The sequence below is a fragment of the Podarcis bocagei genome, assembly GCF_964188305.1.
Source record: "Podarcis bocagei genome assembly, chromosome: 10".
NCBI lineage: Eukaryota > Metazoa > Chordata > Lepidosauria > Squamata > Lacertidae > Podarcis > Podarcis bocagei.
This window is the reverse complement of record NC_138135.1, coordinates 36810602-36828739: the sequence shown is the minus strand read 5'-3', so window position 1 is coordinate 36828739 and position 18138 is coordinate 36810602. Positions and strand designations below refer to the sequence as shown.

General features: G+C 44.4%; 2 protein-coding genes across 8 annotated transcripts in view; one reads left to right on the top strand and one right to left on the bottom strand.

Annotated features, from left to right (window-relative positions):
• Positions 1-18138, top strand: part of CYREN (cell cycle regulator of NHEJ) — a 335829-nt gene that overhangs the window by 294781 nt on the left and 22910 nt on the right. The gene's annotated exons all lie outside the window — the stretch shown is intronic.
• Positions 313-18068, bottom strand: STRA8 (stimulated by retinoic acid 8). Of its 7 annotated transcripts, none has more exons than XM_081210924.1 (10): positions 16147-16225; positions 14723-14868; positions 13342-13539; positions 12766-12841; positions 11548-11632; positions 10901-11059; positions 7350-7632; positions 4389-4465; positions 3095-3206; positions 313-601 (listed from the first exon to the last, which is right to left on the bottom strand). In XM_081210924.1, the coding sequence occupies exons 3-10, from the start codon at positions 13531-13533 to the stop codon at positions 527-529; spliced, it is 1059 nt and encodes a 352-aa protein (XP_081067050.1). In that variant the 5' UTR covers positions 13534-13539; positions 14723-14868; positions 16147-16225; the 3' UTR covers positions 313-526. The 7 variants fall into 7 exon arrangements, with proteins under 7 accessions (XP_081067050.1, XP_081067051.1, XP_081067054.1 ...); XM_081210925.1 differs by lacking the exons at positions 14723-14868; positions 16147-16225 and adding exons at positions 13794-14006; positions 14089-14423; XM_081210928.1 differs by lacking the exons at positions 14723-14868; positions 16147-16225 and adding an exon at positions 17896-18068.

The following is an 18138-nucleotide window of genomic DNA, read 5'->3' as shown; positions in this document are numbered from 1 at the left end:
TTGGTAGCCATCCCTGCCTCCTGTGGGAGTTCCATATTCCAATATTGGCTGTCCCCAAATTCCAGTGTTTTGAGGAGAAAAACTTTTCTCTAGCCATTTTCCCCACGCCACCCACAATCTTACCAGCTTCTGTCATGCTACCTGTTACTACTTTTTCTCTAAACTAAAAAGTCCCAAATGCTGCGACCTTTCTCCAGAGGGGAGTTGTTCCATCGCCCTATATGCTATGAGTAGCAATGGGGGCTATTTCTTCCCAACCTGTCTTGTTTTGCACTTCTCAGCACCAAATTTCAGACGTACTTCTTTTTAAAAAATTTCAACTTTATAAATATCAAACTGCAATACATGTAAAAAGTACAAATAATTTAACCGATGAAGAATTATGTGGTATAAACAAACAGAACTCGTTTAAACATGATGAACACCAAGGAATTGAAGCAGCATCTCTTCTCATGGTGGCATAGGCTGAGGGGTGTCATTAAGTAACAATTAGGACACCCCCCATGCTTAATAGAACCATCTTAATTTACAAATCTTCGTCATCAAATGTCTCTGTGCATCTCAGCATCACAGTCTCATAATCCAGCTGGAGAACCTCTTCCTGTCAAACATATGCAGGGGGAGAGGGATAAAGCTCTTATTAGCACCGAATGGCATTGGCAAAACAGGTAAATATATATTCTTTCTCTAGAACAGGGGTAGCTGGGTGTCCAATAACATTGGAAGGGCTGCAGATCTCCCATCCCTATCCTAGGTAATGATAACTAGCAGAATCTAGTTACTGCCGGTGGGGTTTCCCCCTTCCCACATGCCAATGGAGTTTAAATGTTCCCGTTATATGATTTAAAAAAAGTGAGCTCTGGGACAAGCAGATTCATTGGATGGAGCAGCTCAAAGCTTGCCACCCAGCAAAATGTTTATAATTGTTGATTTTGACGGGCATATCTGTCATTACTTCACTTCTACCCAACCCACACATGGCAGCTTTGTGGAGGTAAAGCAAATGTTAGCCGAGTTAAGTTAGCTGGGCATGCACACAAGGAGAAAGAACGAGAGCTCTGCTAGCCATTTCTTGCTTTAAACGGAACAATACCTTTTCCTTTCAAAAGTGGAAAGGGTGTCACAAAAACAGAAAGAAAGAAAAAGGATGCAGTTCAAACTGCCTTGAAGGATAAGAGCAAATGTCCATTTAACCCAGCAAAGTACAACAGAAGTAGCCAAACCTTGTAAATCTGAACCATACTAACTCCAGACATGGAATGCCTAGGCAATGGGTGCTAAAGCAATTTTGGTGAATGGCCCCAAGTTCTAGTATTTTGAGAACGAGTATTTTATACTCTGTTTGCTCTCCCTCGACGATTCATAAGTTCTGTAAAGTTTCATCACGGTGTGGCACATCACGACAGCCACCTTTCAACATTCTAGAGTTCCAGCCTCTTTCTTAAAAACAAAAAGTGGTTCTAAGTCTTTTGATCATTGCAGTTGGGCCTTCTCTACCTGCTCCACATGGAAAACTGCTCCTGATGGAAAACTGTGCGATTTGATGCTGTTGTAAGTATAGGATACACACAGTATTATTACAAGCAGCCCTTCTTATATTGTTCAGAGATAACAGTGTCACAGACTTTAATGCATGTGCCCAGCCCTGAAGAACTTTGTGTTGACACCTCATCCTGGTCTCTAGGGATAATGTGAAGCATTTAATGGATATGGCATTAAGCAAGGACAAAAGCTGTGGCTGAAACCTGTTATCCTAGCTGCACATTTCTCTTCATTGATGCGTATTCTCCTGCAGTTATGTAAAAAAGAAACTGGGTGCCACTGTTTCTTTAAAAAAGGGAAGAAGTCCTCCTACTTCTTCATGTTCAGCCCATCATCTCTCAACTAGAAACCTGCTATTCCTGCTCAATTAAACTTTGCAGTTATCTCTCTTCTACTGTTATAAATGAGTTGGACTGGGATGGACAGTCTTAGTCATCATCAGCCTGCAGATGAGTCACATAATTTTAGTCTATTGAGGATGCTGAGATTTACTCAGGATACCCAGGTCCCCTTTACAAAACTACAGCTCCCAGGATCACCTGTCCAGAGGAGATGGCTTCTATCATCCATCTGTACTGCTTCTATGCTCTAATCCAGGGCTTTTCAAACTTGGGATTCCAGCTGTATTTGGACTATAAATCCCATCATCCCCAACCACTGGTCCTCCTGCTAGCTACTGGTGATGGGAGTTGTAGTCCAAAAACAGCTAGAGACCCATAATCATTAATCTCACTGCACAGGGCATTTGCTGCTCACAGCTTCTTTTCTCTTCCCTTCTCAGCCTTATGAATATTTTGTCCCACTACTTCCTGCACCCCCAAGCTGCTGCTTTCCCTGGGGCACTTGGAAGTATCTTTGCAAAGCTGGTGCTGGCTTCTGCCTCCTCTTTGGTTCCTGCTGCATTAAGCCAGATAGAAAAAAAGCATTCACAGCAAGGACACAAAATGTTATAGTCTATACAGTGCAGCTGCTGAGAGCACCAGCCAGCGGTACTCCTCTCCAGGATTCTCTGCTCTATTCCCCCTTCCCCATTTTCTGTTTTCCTTCCTCAGCAGGCTCAGTCTTAAAAGAACTGTCTTGTGCATAGATGCTGCTGTTTGGGCTATATAGAAGATCCACATTCAGATTATATGAGTCTACTATCAATATATTAAACACAGACAGTTTGGACTTCCACAACAACAAGCACACTACAGGCAAATGCTGCACCCTGGGGATAGTAGTTCTGTAATAGGGCACCTGCCCCTGTGAAAGCCCTATTCACCCATGACCTGAAGAGCAGTTAGGTATACCCTCATGTTACAACTGAAAGACTGCCTGAGAGACAAACAGGCAAATGTGAAGTGAAAATTGCCGTTGCACCCAATTAGCTCTGAAATATATGCAAGACATTCTGAAAAAGGCCTTCAAATGGTGCGCTAATTTAACCTACTTGCAGTGATGTGGTAGTTCTTATATCTTCAACAACACAACAGGTGGTCCTAACATTACCTGCAAGTTTATATTTGGGTGGGGTGGGCAGCCTTATAACAAGCACTTTGCAAAGTCCTACCTGGGAAGGTTGTGTGTTAGCAAAAAACAGGCTCTTCAAGAAGGTGATGATCTGCAGGTAGAGGTGATGGTAATCCTCTTGGCTTTCTGAAGTACAGCCTGTGAATGCTGAGCTACAAACAGAAGAAGAGATTATAGTGAGACCTCCATCTACCCTGGAGAAGGAAAGGGAAAATTAAGAAAAATCAATTGTTTCCTTTCAATATGGACACTGAATTTGATGATCACCGACTGGTAGATGTCATAGTGGGAAGCATAACCTACAGAAAAGAACCTTGTGTTTCTGCTGTCATGCCAATTAAAGGGAGTCTACCTTACTAACACAATCCACATCCGTACATAATCATTAGCAGCAGAGCTAACTATATATTTACACAATGGATGATCAGGAAATGTTTCAGTTTCTAACTAATGAATAAATTGGCCAGTCACAACAACGAATGCTTCAGGCACTAACAAAATAGGGTTCTCTCTTTCGCACAACCACTCATTCATTCATTTAAAACATTTGTATTGTGCTTTTCCTTACAAGAGATCGGCAGCTAACAACAGAAATAAAGCCATGAACTGGCATTTTTAAAACATCACTTAAAAATAACACTAAAACAGCAGCCAAAAAGAAAAGACACCCCAGAATACAGCAGCAATAGGATGATATAAAAAACAGACAGCTAATTACCATTTCAATAAAACAAACATTTATAATCCAGAGCCGCCTTTAATAAGGAAGGTTTTCCACCAACCTACAAAGCATTGTTAAGGAGAGGTGGTAGTCGTGGAGTGAAATAGTGATTTATGCTATGATCCTGGCCAGGGGTCAGCAAACTTTTTCCGCAGGGGGCCGGTCCACTGTCCCTCAGACCTTGTGGGGGGCCAGACTAACTATATTTTGGGAACCCCCCCAACTCTCCCCTCCCTTCTCCACAGCACCAGACAAGCCCCAGTGGCTGCTTACCTGTGCCTTGCAAGCGGCAGGGGCTGGTGGAGGCGGGATGATGAGCGGCGTGAAAGGGCTGGCTCCGGAGAGGGGCTGCTAAAAATGGCGCTCAGCCAACCGCAGTTCAACAAAGCCCAGCCCCCTTCCCCCTCTAGGCAGGGCAGGGATAAGCCAGGAGGAGGGAGGGAGGAGGCGCCACCGTGGTGAGGGGGGAGGGGGGGAATGGCGCAGCCCGAACAATCAGAATCCACACAGCGATTCCTGGGCCGGATCCAGAAGGCAACTGGGCCAGATCCGCCTTCTGGACCTTAGTTTGCGGACCCATGATCTTGGCAGTCCACAGAACTGAGCCTATTACCTTTGGCTGGACATTTCTTGGGTTTCATTTCTATCCAGGAAGCTAGTTGCCACATCGAATGCATCTTCAAAGAGGATCTAGAAAAAGAGGGAGATGGCATTTTGGATACTAGCTCTCAGCTAGATATGGTGTTAGAGTCTTGTTTGAACACTATGCCACTCACAACAACAACACGGGAAGGTATTCTGCGAAGCACTTTATCTAACAAGAACACACACCTCACAATTATGCATGACAAAGGAATGCAGATGGACAAACATGGAAGGAACTTGGAACTCATGAGCAATAAAGCTTTTAGTGTCAATCATCTCTTTAAAAATCTAGTTTTTATCTCTTAAAAAACAACAGGCTATTATTAGGGTAGGTCGTGTTTTGTTTCCTGGTTTTATAAGAGTTGGCCATAATTAATAAAAAGTGTGGGACAGAAGCCAGCTAGTTTCACTGTGAGCGTCACTTTTTAATTCTCTGTAACCCTTGAATCTGGGTCAGTTATTTACAACAGCGTCAGTGAAAGGTAGGGATCGTGCTGGTAGCTCCATCCTTTTCTAGCATTGTGCTAAACTGCATCATCTGGATTCCAGATCCAACTCGGCTGTGTGCACATAACTGGGTTTAAACCACCTTTCTATAACACAGTGAATGTTTCTGCGGCATGTGAATCGTATCTGTGTTTTATGTTTCTGTTTTAGCCTAATTGTAACCAAGATTCCTCAAGTGTGAAGGCGAGGAGGGGTGGGAAACCTGTGGACCTCCAGATGTTGACGGACTCCAGCTCCCATCATTCCTGAATACTGATTAGGGGTGATGAGAAGTGGGAGTCCACACTGCATGGAGAACTCCCACAGAGTATGGTTATTCTCTTTATATGAAGGGAGACTTTGCAAAGCAATGAGATTGCCTCAGCAGAAGTTTTGGCGGTACACGAAGTTTTGCTGCTAATGGCCGGATCACTCCCACAGAGATTGTCCGTGGGCTGGACTGGCGCAGCGCGACGCCAGAAATCGCGCCTGCACAGAAGCAATTTTTGGAGTCTAGACATACACAGATGAGATTTCTGATATCTGCGCGTGCACAGACACAATCTTGGGCACCACTCAGCGAGTTCCCGCACTGCGTTGGTTTAGCACAGTGCACGGGGGACTCACCGAGTGGGCAGTTCGGTGCAGGGGCGGCTTGTGGGCTGGTTAAACGGTCTTCGTGGGCCGCATCTGGCTCATGGGCTGCATGTTGCCGACCCCTGATATAAATATTAGCCTTAATTATTCATATTGGCAGCTCAACCTTGTCGAGATTTAATTCTGCAATCTTTTGTATTTTTCCTAATACATGGGTCTCTTGTTGCTTGTTATACATTGTTATTTTATTCATTTATTTCATAAAATTTCTATATGTAAACCCACCCACCCATTCAAATTACATGGGGCTGATGCTACTGCTTGCTTTGATTGCTGACCTCTTTACCCTTCTCCATAAGTGAGTTTTGCCTGCCTGCCCAGTCACCGTGCTGTTTGCCTGGAGGGGCTCAAACATTTTTCTTCTTTCATTTCAAGATGGTCACTTTAGCTGAGAACCTCAGGTTTACAGCTTTTGTTGGAAACAGGTGCTGCCTTACCTGTAATTTTTCCTCACCCGCCTAATGAGTCCTGCCATTTATTCCCAGGACCTGCCCTGCCTTCTGAGTTTATAATTTATCCTAGTGATTTTTAAATAGGTCATTACGCCTCCCCTACACTTTTGGGGTGTGTGCCAGCATTCTTGAAGATTAGGAGCCAGGGCAAGTGTCAGAACCTAGAATCTTTTTAACACCCCATCAGGGCCCACTGCTGATGCCTGTCCTTCCGGATTTCTGTTTCATCAGATTTATTTATTTATTAATCCAAGTCAAATGCTCCCCGTAGCATTGAGCAGCTCAGTCAAGCCGTCATTTTAATTTACTGCAATGTATTCATTTATTTATTATTTGTAAAACCGCCTGTCATAGCAGGGCGATACACAGAATGAAAAAAGCAACAAAAGAGAACAATAAAAGTGGTGTCAGTAAAAAACCGAAAGTGATTTGCTAGACTGATCCTTCTTTGGAGGCACTGTGCTCCAGCATTTGGGAGTGGGTTGAGGATTTTAACAAGCCATTTGCCTGAAATTGTTTATTGCCTGCTTTGGTATTGTTTTGACACTGTTTATTTTATTGACTACTTTTGTATTCTGTGATTCAGGGCCGTCTTAAGCATACCCGGCACCATGGTGCAAAGACCCCTCCGGTGCCCCCGCCTTTCGCAGAGTTGTTGACCTTTTTTTAGGGCTGAAGAAAGCGGGCAGCGGCTGGAGGGTGGCTCCTCTGGCGGCGAAGAGGTTGAGGCTGGCCGCGGCACCTCCTGCCAGCTCAGCTGTCTGCTTCGTGCCACAGTGGCCATGGCAGGCAGCACACCGAGCACGCGGACCTGTGCCGAGCGCGTGTTGCGCCACTCCCGCCAAGCATTGGCTCAGTTTTTCCCCTTTTAGCCTTCTGGCACCCCACAGAATTTGGCGCCTGCAGGCTAAAAGGGGAAAAACCGAGCTGACGCTCGCCGGGAGTGGTGCACGCACCCTCGCTCATTCGGTGTTCCCTGGACTCTCGCCTGGTGCCCTCCAGAAACTGGCGCCCCGAGCCTCTACGGGTAAGGCGGGCCTGGAGTGATCATTGTTTCATTGATAAGCAACGCCCTGGGACATTATGGTGTAAGACTGGCTATAAATCCCATGCAGAGAAATAAAACAGTTGGATCAGCTGCCTGCCCTTTTTAGAGCACACTGGTTAAGGCACTACTACCTGCTGTCAGAGGGAGGCACTGCTTCTTGCAGAAGCTACAGGTGGAGGATGGGGCCTACCAAAAGGTGCTTTGCCCAGGGCCATTTCAACCTTAGAACCAGTCCTGGTTAAAACTCTGAAGCTTGAATCCTACCTTAAGAGTGATTCTTTCTCACCTCCTCTGGTGTGGATACTAGCGAACCGCTGGCTTCCTGACTAGCTCCGCTGTCCCTCACACTGCCCTCAGTACAAGGAGGCTCTTGGGAAGCCATCTTGACCTCAGTGATGAAATTCTGCCTCTGATTACAGTACTGCAGGACACCGTCCCTCCTCTCTTCAGGGAGGCCCTGCCACAGGTGGGAAACGGCTGTGGAGACCACAGGAAGAGTAACGTCTTCGGGGCTCACAACCCCATTATCTACCAGCAGGTCTACTGTCTGTTTGTAAAAATGTAAGTATCTAGATAAGAGAGGAAAGGAGACAGCTTTTAGAATGTGGTCTGGATAGCATCCGATAGCGCAGAGACCAACCAGGTAGTCCCTTTTGTGACTCATATATTTGGTAGTAGCCATGAGAAGGTGGCACAATTTAGGAAGCTGCCTCGTCCCAGGTCTGTTCTAATGGTTAATAGATTTCCAGGAGGATCAAGCAAAGAGTGCTCTTTCCTGCTACCTGAACCCTTTTCTTCTTCTTTTAAATGGAGTTAACCAAGATCTGAACCAAGATTCTGCATGCACAAGTGAACCACCAACAGAGTAATGGGCTCTTCTCTTTGTACACCAAAGTATCAAGCCAGGGAATCACCCAGCATTTCTCCTGGTGACTGAACATATATGGTCTTGTTTTCAGCTGTGTTAAACACGTCACCCTATTCAGAAGTCTATTATGCCTGTTAACTCACTGGAAGTTTCCCTAAATTATGATTTAGGGTAGGTGGGTGCATGGGGGGGGGGAGAGAATGAGTTGATTTCTTGTGTTGCCCAACTATCTAGCCATAGTACATAGACCCATAGTTGGAAGGGACCCCAAGGGTCATCTAGCCCAACCCCCAGGAATGCAGGAATCTTTCGCACAACGTGGGGCTCGAACTCATGACCCACAGATTAAGTTTCTCATGCTCTACCAGCTGAGCTATCCAACCATTAAAAGGGAAGGTCACAACTGTGTCACATCTGATTACAGAACCAAAGAGGACACATGTGCTTGCCCTATTATTGCACAGCAACAGCCAGTTATTCACTCTTGTCGTGACAGACCTGCTCAGACTTGCTCTAAGGAGTATCACCGAAGGTGGGAAGGGAGGGAGCAGAAACCACAAAAGGAGTTGTATAGGTTTTGTGAGGAGTAAAGTACTTATTTTGCTGGCTAAAACTTTTGCGGACAGTCGAAGAACTCAGTATCTGTTAATTAGAAAAGGTCACAATAAAGTGTATGAGAGAAGCAGGCTTGCGCCACCTGCTGGCCAAGCTGGATTGATACCTCTATTTCAGCCTGACCCTCAAAAGAGAATTGCAGATTATACAGTAGTGCAGAATTATAACATTATGTTATGTGGTGGGCATATGATACTTAAGAAAAGCAGCAATAGAAGATAAGTCATCACAAATGTGCATCAAGCTAGGTCTTAGCTTGTCATTTGTATCAACAAAACATTATCCCAGGCTTGTATGGGAGATATATATATATATATATATACCGTATTTTTCGCTCTATAACACGCACCAGACCATAACACGCACATAGTTTTTAGAGGAAAACAAGAAAAAAAATATTCTAAACGAAATAGTGGATATATGATTTTTGTGGTTCATGCTGTGGCCACAGACGTGTGATCTGACAGTGAGTTTGGAGTAGCCCAATGCAAAAATCCTGAGGATCCATGTGGATCCATGCTTTGTAACCACGGAGGAGGGAAGGAAGGGGAACTATGGATCCTCTGCTCATGACTGCAGCAGATCCCCCCCCCCCGGCATTCGTTCCATAACACGCACAGACATTTCCCCTTGCTTTCTAGGAGGAAAAAAGTGAGTGTTATGGTGCAAAAAATACGGTGTGTGTATATATATATATATATATATATATGCAGGTTTTGGTGTCTTCGGGTGTCTTCCCGTGTAAGAGTTGGGGTGTCTAGGCGACGTTTCGACGAGGTCTCACTCGTCATCTTCAGGCTGGTGCTTTCGGCTTCTTGTTACTAGAACAGAGCAGGATCTCAGTGTTTGAGTTCCTATAAATACTGTTGAGGGGGTGTGGTGTATAGCCTCCAACGTTCTGGGCAGAGAGGAAGTTCCCAGGTTATTGTGCCTTTTCTTCTTTTGTTCATTAATTACTTGAGGGATATCTTGAGTGATTTCTTGAGTGATATTCTGAGTACCACTTAGGAGGGTCATTAGGTGTGGATTAGTTGCTAAAGCTTTCGTGTCTTGACCTCTTGAGCTTGTGAAGAGTTTTTCTGAGTTTTTCTGAGAAGAGTTTTTCTGAGAAGATGGCTGTACTGCACTTAGTTGTGCTCTGGCTTGGCTTCGTGTATAGGGGCGAGCTGTGGTTTTGTGCCCTGTGCCAGCCAGATCTGTGTAGGGATTGCAGGGGGGTGCAGCATCCGGAGGTGCCACTATGGTTTGGCTACTGGATGGTATCTGTAATTTATCTGTGGAGAGGGTCTGGGTTTGGGTCTGGTGTGGTTGATTGGAGATGGCGTTCTGTGTGCCTCTGGTTCTGGTGTCGGTTTTTGTGGGGAGGGCTAATTTCCAGATGTCTGGCAGGCGGGACGTGTCGTCACGCTTGTTCATGTTGTGAGGGTGTTTCTCTATCTCGATGGCTTCCATGATTATTCTCTTGTGGTGATGTTCCATGTTAAAGAGCAATTTGGAATCTGCAAAATTAATTTCGTGTCCTGTTTCTTTAATGAACAAAAGAAGAAAAGGCACAATAACCTGGGAACTTCCTCTCTGCCCAGAACGTTGGAGGCTATACACCACACCCCCTCAACAGTATTTATAGGAACTCAAACACTGAGATCCTGCTCTGTTCTAGTAACAAGAAGCCGAAAGCACCAGCCTGAAGATGACGAGTGAGACCTCGTCGAAACGTCGCCTAGACACCCCAACTCTTACACGGGAAGATACCCGAAAACACCAAAACCTGCATATATATATATATATATATATATATATATATATATATATGGGTGGGTGGGTGGGTGTGTTCTACAGTGCTCAGGCCATTTAAGCTATTCTGTTGACTATGACAGATGTGAGCAAACATTTCCTCTATTTCACAGGGAAAAGAATTTTCTAAAAGCTGCAAAGCTCTGACAAATGGAGCTGCTTTCCTGTGGCCTTCCTATGTTACGTATGCCAGTGCAAAAGTGTCAGGGACTATATTATTACCATTATTAATTAAATTTGTATACCGCCCTATACCTATAGATCTCAGGGTGGCTAACAGCATAAAATATAACAATGACAATATAAAAAATGCAAAATACATAATAAAAACAAAGACAACCCAATAATTTCCCCTATACAAAGGTAACCAATCACTCCAGCAGAATTTCCACAGGGTACAGTTTCTCTCGTTAGGGAGAAGTCAGACCCACAGAAACCACCCTATCCTGCAGCTATTGGTGTCTTTCTTGTATCAGGCAAGGACTCAGAAAATTCCGTCCTCTGCAACTTTAGCAGGTGGGTTGTTCCAAAGGGAGAAACAATGGAAAAGCTTCACATACCGCTCAAACTCCATGAGGTCAGGAGAAGAGGCAGCTGGCGACTGCGTCAGCCTCAGAGTCACATCCTCCCCTACCGAGGTCTTTTCGTGTTCCTGAATCACGTACCAGACGGTAGCGCCATTCTGACTTGCAGAATTTGAAGGAGGGGATGCAGCAGCACTAGAAGCAAGAAAAGGAAAGCTAGAAAATATTTAGGGGATGAGAGATTGACTGGCTGTGGATTTTATCCAGTCACAGCGGACCCACTGAAATGAATCACCCTAGCTAACTTTAGTTTGTTAACTTCAATAGGTCTGCTCTGAGTAAAACTTTATTGGACACAAGCTTTTATTATGAGCAGCTACTTTTTCCCCAAATAACTTGCCAGGCTACCCATATCATGTTAAGAAAAGGACTAAATTAGCAGAGAGAAACAAATGTAAGAGGAGTTTGGGTCTGGGACTGATACGATACTACAAAATGAGTTGCTTTTAAGGGTTGGCTCAGCCTGTTCTGCAATAATTTTGCTTCTTGTTTGTTTCTATAGCCTGAAACTGTGTATACATACACAACTCAGAAGCAGTTTATTCTCCTGAAGCTTGTAAAAAAGTTTTCTGAGTTGCTTAAAGGGGACAAATTCAGTACATCTATATTTTTCAGTGACTTACCTGTGATTGTTGAAGTACATTTTGACATATTCTTCCTTTACTTCCTCCAAGCTCGATGGATGGCCATCCTCCAGATTTAAAACCTCTGTTGCCAGAAGAATGAGCACCCATCAACAAAGTGGCACATTTTGAAGCTCTCTCACACCAGGCCCATTTCAAGGAAATGATGTGGGTAAATGGCTTCATAAGTTACCAACAAGATACCGGTATATATTTTTTATGCTCAAAACACCTTACAATAAAAAATCACACTATATATCACAATGTAAAAACCGAGGGAAAAGCAGAGTAAAACGAAATAAGCACTAGAACTGTAAATTCCAGAAGGAAATACAATCAAGTTAGCAAGCCGGAGAAGACAGGGCCTATGAGGGATTACAGAAAAATCCCACAACTTTATTTTGGAAGGGGCCATGCAGAAGGCTCAGTCCCCAGCATGAAAGGAGCAGGTAGCACAGGTGATGAGAAAGGAACTCTGCCAAAGCCTCCAGAGAGCCACTGCCAGTCAGAGTAGACAACAGTGGGTAAGATGGGGGGAAAGGAAGAGGCAAGATAGCCTGGGGGAAAAGTGACATCACGAAAGGATAATTTGTAATCTTCAAGCCTGAGCAAAGATTAAAATTGAGGTCTCTCCAGTTCAAATCTAGCACGCCTTCTGCATTTACTAGAACGCACTGAGGGACAAAATACACATGACTTAATTGCATAGTTCATCTTTGAGTGCAAGCTCCTCCCCCATAATAAATTGCAGGGGGCAGGAGGCGTAAGCTCGAATGAGACCCTGGCATGAAATAATTAATGATGCAATCTTTCCTAGGCCATTCATTTCAATGTAAAGGAAAAGTCAGAACAATGTTTAAAATTAGGTCATTAATTAGGTATCAGTTGCAGACTAAAAAGAAGTGAATACCAATTGCAATTGCTGGATTGATTTCTGTTCTGCACTTTGGGACAAAAACACAAATGGTGGCAATTTCTGCTTCTGTTTCCATTTGAATCCTCTAACATCCCTAGTTGAAGACATAGGTTTACCACCTCACCTAGTATTTGTAAGAAGAACCAGACTCAGGATGGTATGTAAGAAGGAACAAGAACCTCAGCCATCTGCAGGGACAGTTTACCTCTTTAGTCATGTCTGCCTAGTACATTTTCCTACTGAAAAAGTCAGGGAAAAGGTTTTTCATATTTAAATGAGGTGTCATGGTGCTGGTACGATACCTTTCATTTTCAGCAAGTTTTCCAAGGTTTTCTCCAGCTCCTGGATATAATTCTTAGCCTTGCATAAAACCTGACACTAAACAAAAACAGAGAACAGGCCCAATCTAGCTGTGTTCTGAGCAGATTAACATTTTAATATGCCTTAGATTTTTCTGATCGTCTTCTTGTTGCTGGCTAAACATCCATTTGAAGATTTCAAATACTGTACAATGGATTATGAAAAGCAAAGGAAGACAGCACAGTAAATTGATACCCACCAGGTCAGGAAATGCATGGCCTTTCATGCAGATTGTTTCGACCCTTTGTTGTATTCCTCAAAACACATAAAGAAAAGATGGATTCAGAAGCCAACATTCTCCTCCAAGAGCTATAATTCTCAGAGTGGCTTAACAGTCAACCACTCTTCCCAAAAACTGTAGTTCTATGAGGAGTCTCCTAACAATTCACAGCACTCCTGGAAACAAACTAGTTCCCAAGAGTCCTTGGGGAAAGCCATGACTGTTTAAAGAGGAACAACAGTGTTTTAAAAATAGTGCAGATGGGCCCATAGGTGCTGATTACGAGTTATTTCTATACCTTTGATGTGGAGTTATCTTGCTGAGAATATACTGTTTCTCGTAGGTGGTTGAAAAGTCCTGCCAAGGTAGCTCTGTTGCGTGCCTGAGACAACCGTCTTTTGCCCCCTTGCGACTTTGGATCCTGCAGACGTGTACGATACTTAGAAGTCACTCTAGCATATGGGGTGCTACAATTTCCAGATGTCTCCATCAAAAGCTGTAAGACAATGCCATTCCACTGCTTAAAAAACAGCTTAATATCAGCAGTGGCGAGTGCAAAAAGAAGACCCAGCTAGAAAAATACAATACAATAGGAAGTGCAAAGAGTATCCGAAGTAAAGCCCAAAATAGGAACGCATCTCAAGACAAAATGTGGGTTTTATTTTTAAAGCAGCCCATTTCAAACCATTTTCAAACCAGCAAATTCAGATTGTGTAATTAAATATGATTTCGAGCTCTTGTGCAACAAACCTGTTTTCCTCCCACAACTGGACTTTTGTGATAAGGAAATTGTAAAGGCACTGGAAAGTGTGGGATGTTGTATAACCTCCCCACAACAAATCAGAACAAATGCTTGATAAATAGCCCCCTGCAAACCTGTAAAAACAAATCAAGATTAATGCTCAATCTGGAAGTGACCTAGGTTAGGCTGTCATTTTAACTTGGGTTGACCAAACCAATGGTCTCTTGCTAATAATAATAATAAATAATAAATTTTATTTATATCCCGCCCTCCCCAGCCGAAGCTGGGCTCAGGGCGGCTAACAACAATCATGCCTCTGTTAAGCCTTAAAGACAGCTCTGAGTCCTTGTTATCCATTAGCATTCCTAGGCCCTGTTCATTTCCTCTGAAAAAAACCCTCACACAACAAAATTTAGCAGATGACACTTTTCCCACCACAGAAGCCGTTATTAAAAACACCATAAAACTTGTATGTCTGCATTTCACCATGTCAGCCTGCAGGTGGAGTTCACCTATGGGGAAAACAACAACACAATCTTTTACAGTGGTACCTCGGGTTAAGAACTTAATTCGTTCTGGAGGTCCGTTCTTAACCTGAAACTGTTCTTAATCTGAGGTACCACTTTAGCTAATGGGGCCTCCCGCTGCCACAGCACAATTTCTGTTATCCTGAAGCAAAGTTCTTAACCTGAGGTACTATTTCTGGGTTAGTGGAGTCTGTAACCTGAAGTGTCTGTAACCCAAGGTACCACTGTACATATACTGAAAACCAGCAAGTCTGGGAGCAGAAGAGGCAATACCTAATTTTTTATGTTCATGAATTTTTAATATTTTTGCAGAGCATTCAGTCACACAAAACTCTACCTGACGAAATTCAGCCAGCACAGCTTTACCAACCTAGCTGCAGTTTCAGAGAAGTAAATTACTGTACACTTACAAGTTAGCAACATGCCTACACAGGGATTTGTACTTAGTCTGGCATTCTTAACCACTACATCAAATTGGTTCAGGAAACACCAGGGCCGGGCCAGAGGTAAACTGATAAGAAAACTGCTGTGTGCTTTGACAATGTATGTCAAACTGCTGCTGAAGAAACAGAATTGTGATCAGGAAGAAAATAGTTACCCTATTACCCACAAGTAATAAGTCCACTGTTTTAGTCAGACATCCTCTTGACAAATCTCTGCCAGATCCTTTAAGGCTGAAATTCTGCATGCTTATGTCTGACTGGACATCTGATTGGATTCAGTGGGACTTACTTAGTTCCAAATAAATATGCTTTGGACTGGGGTGCACATTTATTTTGCATTCAAGAACAGTGCAAGAGGCTTACACAGACCCTTTTTGCAACACAGAGCATATATTACATCCCTCCCATCCTACTGAGATCCTAGGATAAAATCAGCTGTAACTGAGGTGTGACTCATGGCTTATTCCTTCCTTTGCCACCAAAATATTTAGTTCTGGAAATATATATAGAAAGGAATAAGGACTGCGCTCCAAACAGCACTTAGAGATTTTACACAACAGAAGAAAATAATTCATTTTTGATATTTTGAATTAAACAAACGGTGCTGCAGACTCCTGCCAAGTTCTGCAAATCTTGAGTGGAAAGGCTCTTGATATTTACATAACAGTCTGGTATCACCTGTTAATTATGTGTCAGTGGATTTCTTATTCTCCTCCACAGCAACATATAGTTAACTCAGTTGACACTGAGTGACCACAGGATTGATCCCTCCCACAAGGTATTTTCAAGAGCACATTTAAACCCACTGTGACATTTTTCAAATACAGACTTACATCTGAGTAAACAGGTATTTAGAAGAAAAGTGTTTTTAAGGTTTGGGGAAGGCCGTAGCTCAGTGGTAGCAGACCACCTGCCTTATTTCAAAAGCTCCCAGGATTCCTGGCATCGCCCAGCGGGCACTGAGAATTTTTCTGAAACCCTGGAGAGCTGCAGTTCATATAGACAGAATACTGACAGCAAATTTCAACTAGTTCGTTGCTGTCTCAAACCAGCCTTTCCATTATTTTAAAAAACCCACTTTCCCAACTGACTTCAAAGGGGGGGGGGGGAGAGAAGGAATTTGCTGTCTCTCCAACCACGGTGCTGCTGTTGAAAAATATGTACAATCCCACCTGCCCCACCCATTTCTCCACTACATTTCACCGCCTTTCCCCCCAGACATTGCTCTGCTTTAGGGGCGCCAACTCCTTCCCCACTTTATGCCCCCAGCCTCCCTCTGCCCCTTTGCAGACGCGGCCCTGGGATACGAGAGGAAGACGCTGCACGCCTCTTTGCAGAAGATGCCTCACGCGAAGGACGCTTTTCAGGCGGCGCCTGCTCCTCCAGCTCACCTTGCGCTAAGCTAGCAGCCAGCAGCGCAGCTTTAGCAGCACGCGCCCCTCCACGCGTCTTCCCGCTCTATCCCCTCGCCCTAGCGCTAGCCGAGAGGCGCATAGCCAATTAGAGCGCAGGAGGCATCTCTAGCAGCCAATAGGAAAGCTCCGGTGTCGAGCCGGCCGTTCTGGTAGCGGGGCTGGAAAAGGGCAACAAAAACGCGGGAAAGAAAAACGGGGGAGCGGCAGAAAAGAGGCGAAGCTGGGGTGGAGATTTGGGAAAGTGGGTGAAGCTGACTGAGGGGGTTTTAAAGTACCGGGCAGCAAACAGTATTTACTCGTGTGTCGCTTAACATAGGTATAGGTTAGAATATAGTACTGTACATGGAACGGAAGTTGTTTACGCTTGATACACCCATAGTTACGGTAAGTACCGCCTGCATTTGTGTTTCTGGTGCAGCGCTGTGTTCACACGGGCATGAGGCAGGTGGCCGTCCCTTCAGTATCTCCATGTAAACGCAACCCAATTTAGACCGGATGTTGTGTGTGCTGGAAGAAAGCGTTTGTACGCGCTGGGTGTCTCCTTTAAACCGGGTCACTTCCTCTGCACGTGCCTAGCGGATGAAACACCTGGCACGTGTAGTTCGCGCCAGGTCCACCCAAGATAGGGCTTAAGTTGCATTGGGGGGGGGGAGGCGAGTGGTGGATCTACATGTAAACAGATTACAGTACTATGCCGGAGAGAGAGTTTGTAAGGCCCTCTTGAGTGAAGACTTTCAAATACCAGCTTGCAGTGGGGCAACCTGGTCTGACCAACTCCCCGAAGTAGTATTTTGGGGTATACAAGCTACCACCTTTCCCCCAAAGACCGAGCTGCTTTGGTCATCTTGAGCAGTTACTACACTACACGTAGCACGTCCCTGGCAGCAAATAAATAAATGCTGAGGAAGAACAATTCTCCCTTGCTGCTTTGCTATAGAAAACAAATAGAATTTAAAATGTAAAAATAATGAATATGATTTATGGGTGACCACGAAGCACGCCTCGCTAACGTTCAATAGGATAAAAAAATTCCTTCCTGTAGCACCTTAAAGACCAACTAAGTTAGTTCTTGGTATAAGCTTTCGTGTGCATGCACACTTCTTCAGATACCGTATCTGAAGAAGTGTGCATGCACACGAAAGCTTATACCAAGAACTAACTTAGTTGGTCTTTAAGGTGCTACAGGAAGGAATTTTTTTATTTTGACTATGGCAGACCAACACGGCTACCTATCTGTAACTGTTCAATAGGATGTACGCATACGAAAAAATGTGTAGCAATTTTACAAGGAAAGCAATGACAGCTGCTGTCGTGCTGTTTCACAGACGTCTTAAGATGTTGCTTTGCTGTCATTTCAGTTTAAAATTCCAGGAGCGAACTTGGGTTTTCAGACACACATGGATGCTGACTTAGAAACCCCTTGCATCTGTGCGACTGATATTATTTTTCTGACCTTGAGGACGGGTGGGGAATGCTATACGTACTAATATAACAATGGAATATATCGGTGGGTGTGAAGAGAGAGGAGCGTGCAACAAGGCAGGAAAGTAAATTCTCCCAGAAAGAGAGCAAACTGGCTAATAGTAATAATAAAATAACAATGATTAGAGTCCATAGAGTGCCTGCTGACAGGTCTGGATGAACTATTAAGACCATGTGGGCTAATGGCAGGTAAATCCTTGGCTGGATGGTCGGCAAGTTTGCTGCGGCATCTGGGATCCCTACAATCTCGAAACGTGTGCTTAAAACGATGCATTTCCCCTTAACAGTAAGGAAGGTTCCAACTCGCGGTTGCAGAGAAGCGCCCGCCTTGATGCTCAGGCCCGAGCCTTCAACCCCACAAAACCACACAGTCTCCCCTCTTTCAACGCGAAACAAAAGCCAACGGGATCCCGCCGTCCGCCGATTCTAGCAAACAGCGGTGCTGGGGGAACCGAGGGCGGCGGCGGCGGAGCGCCTAGGCGAGGG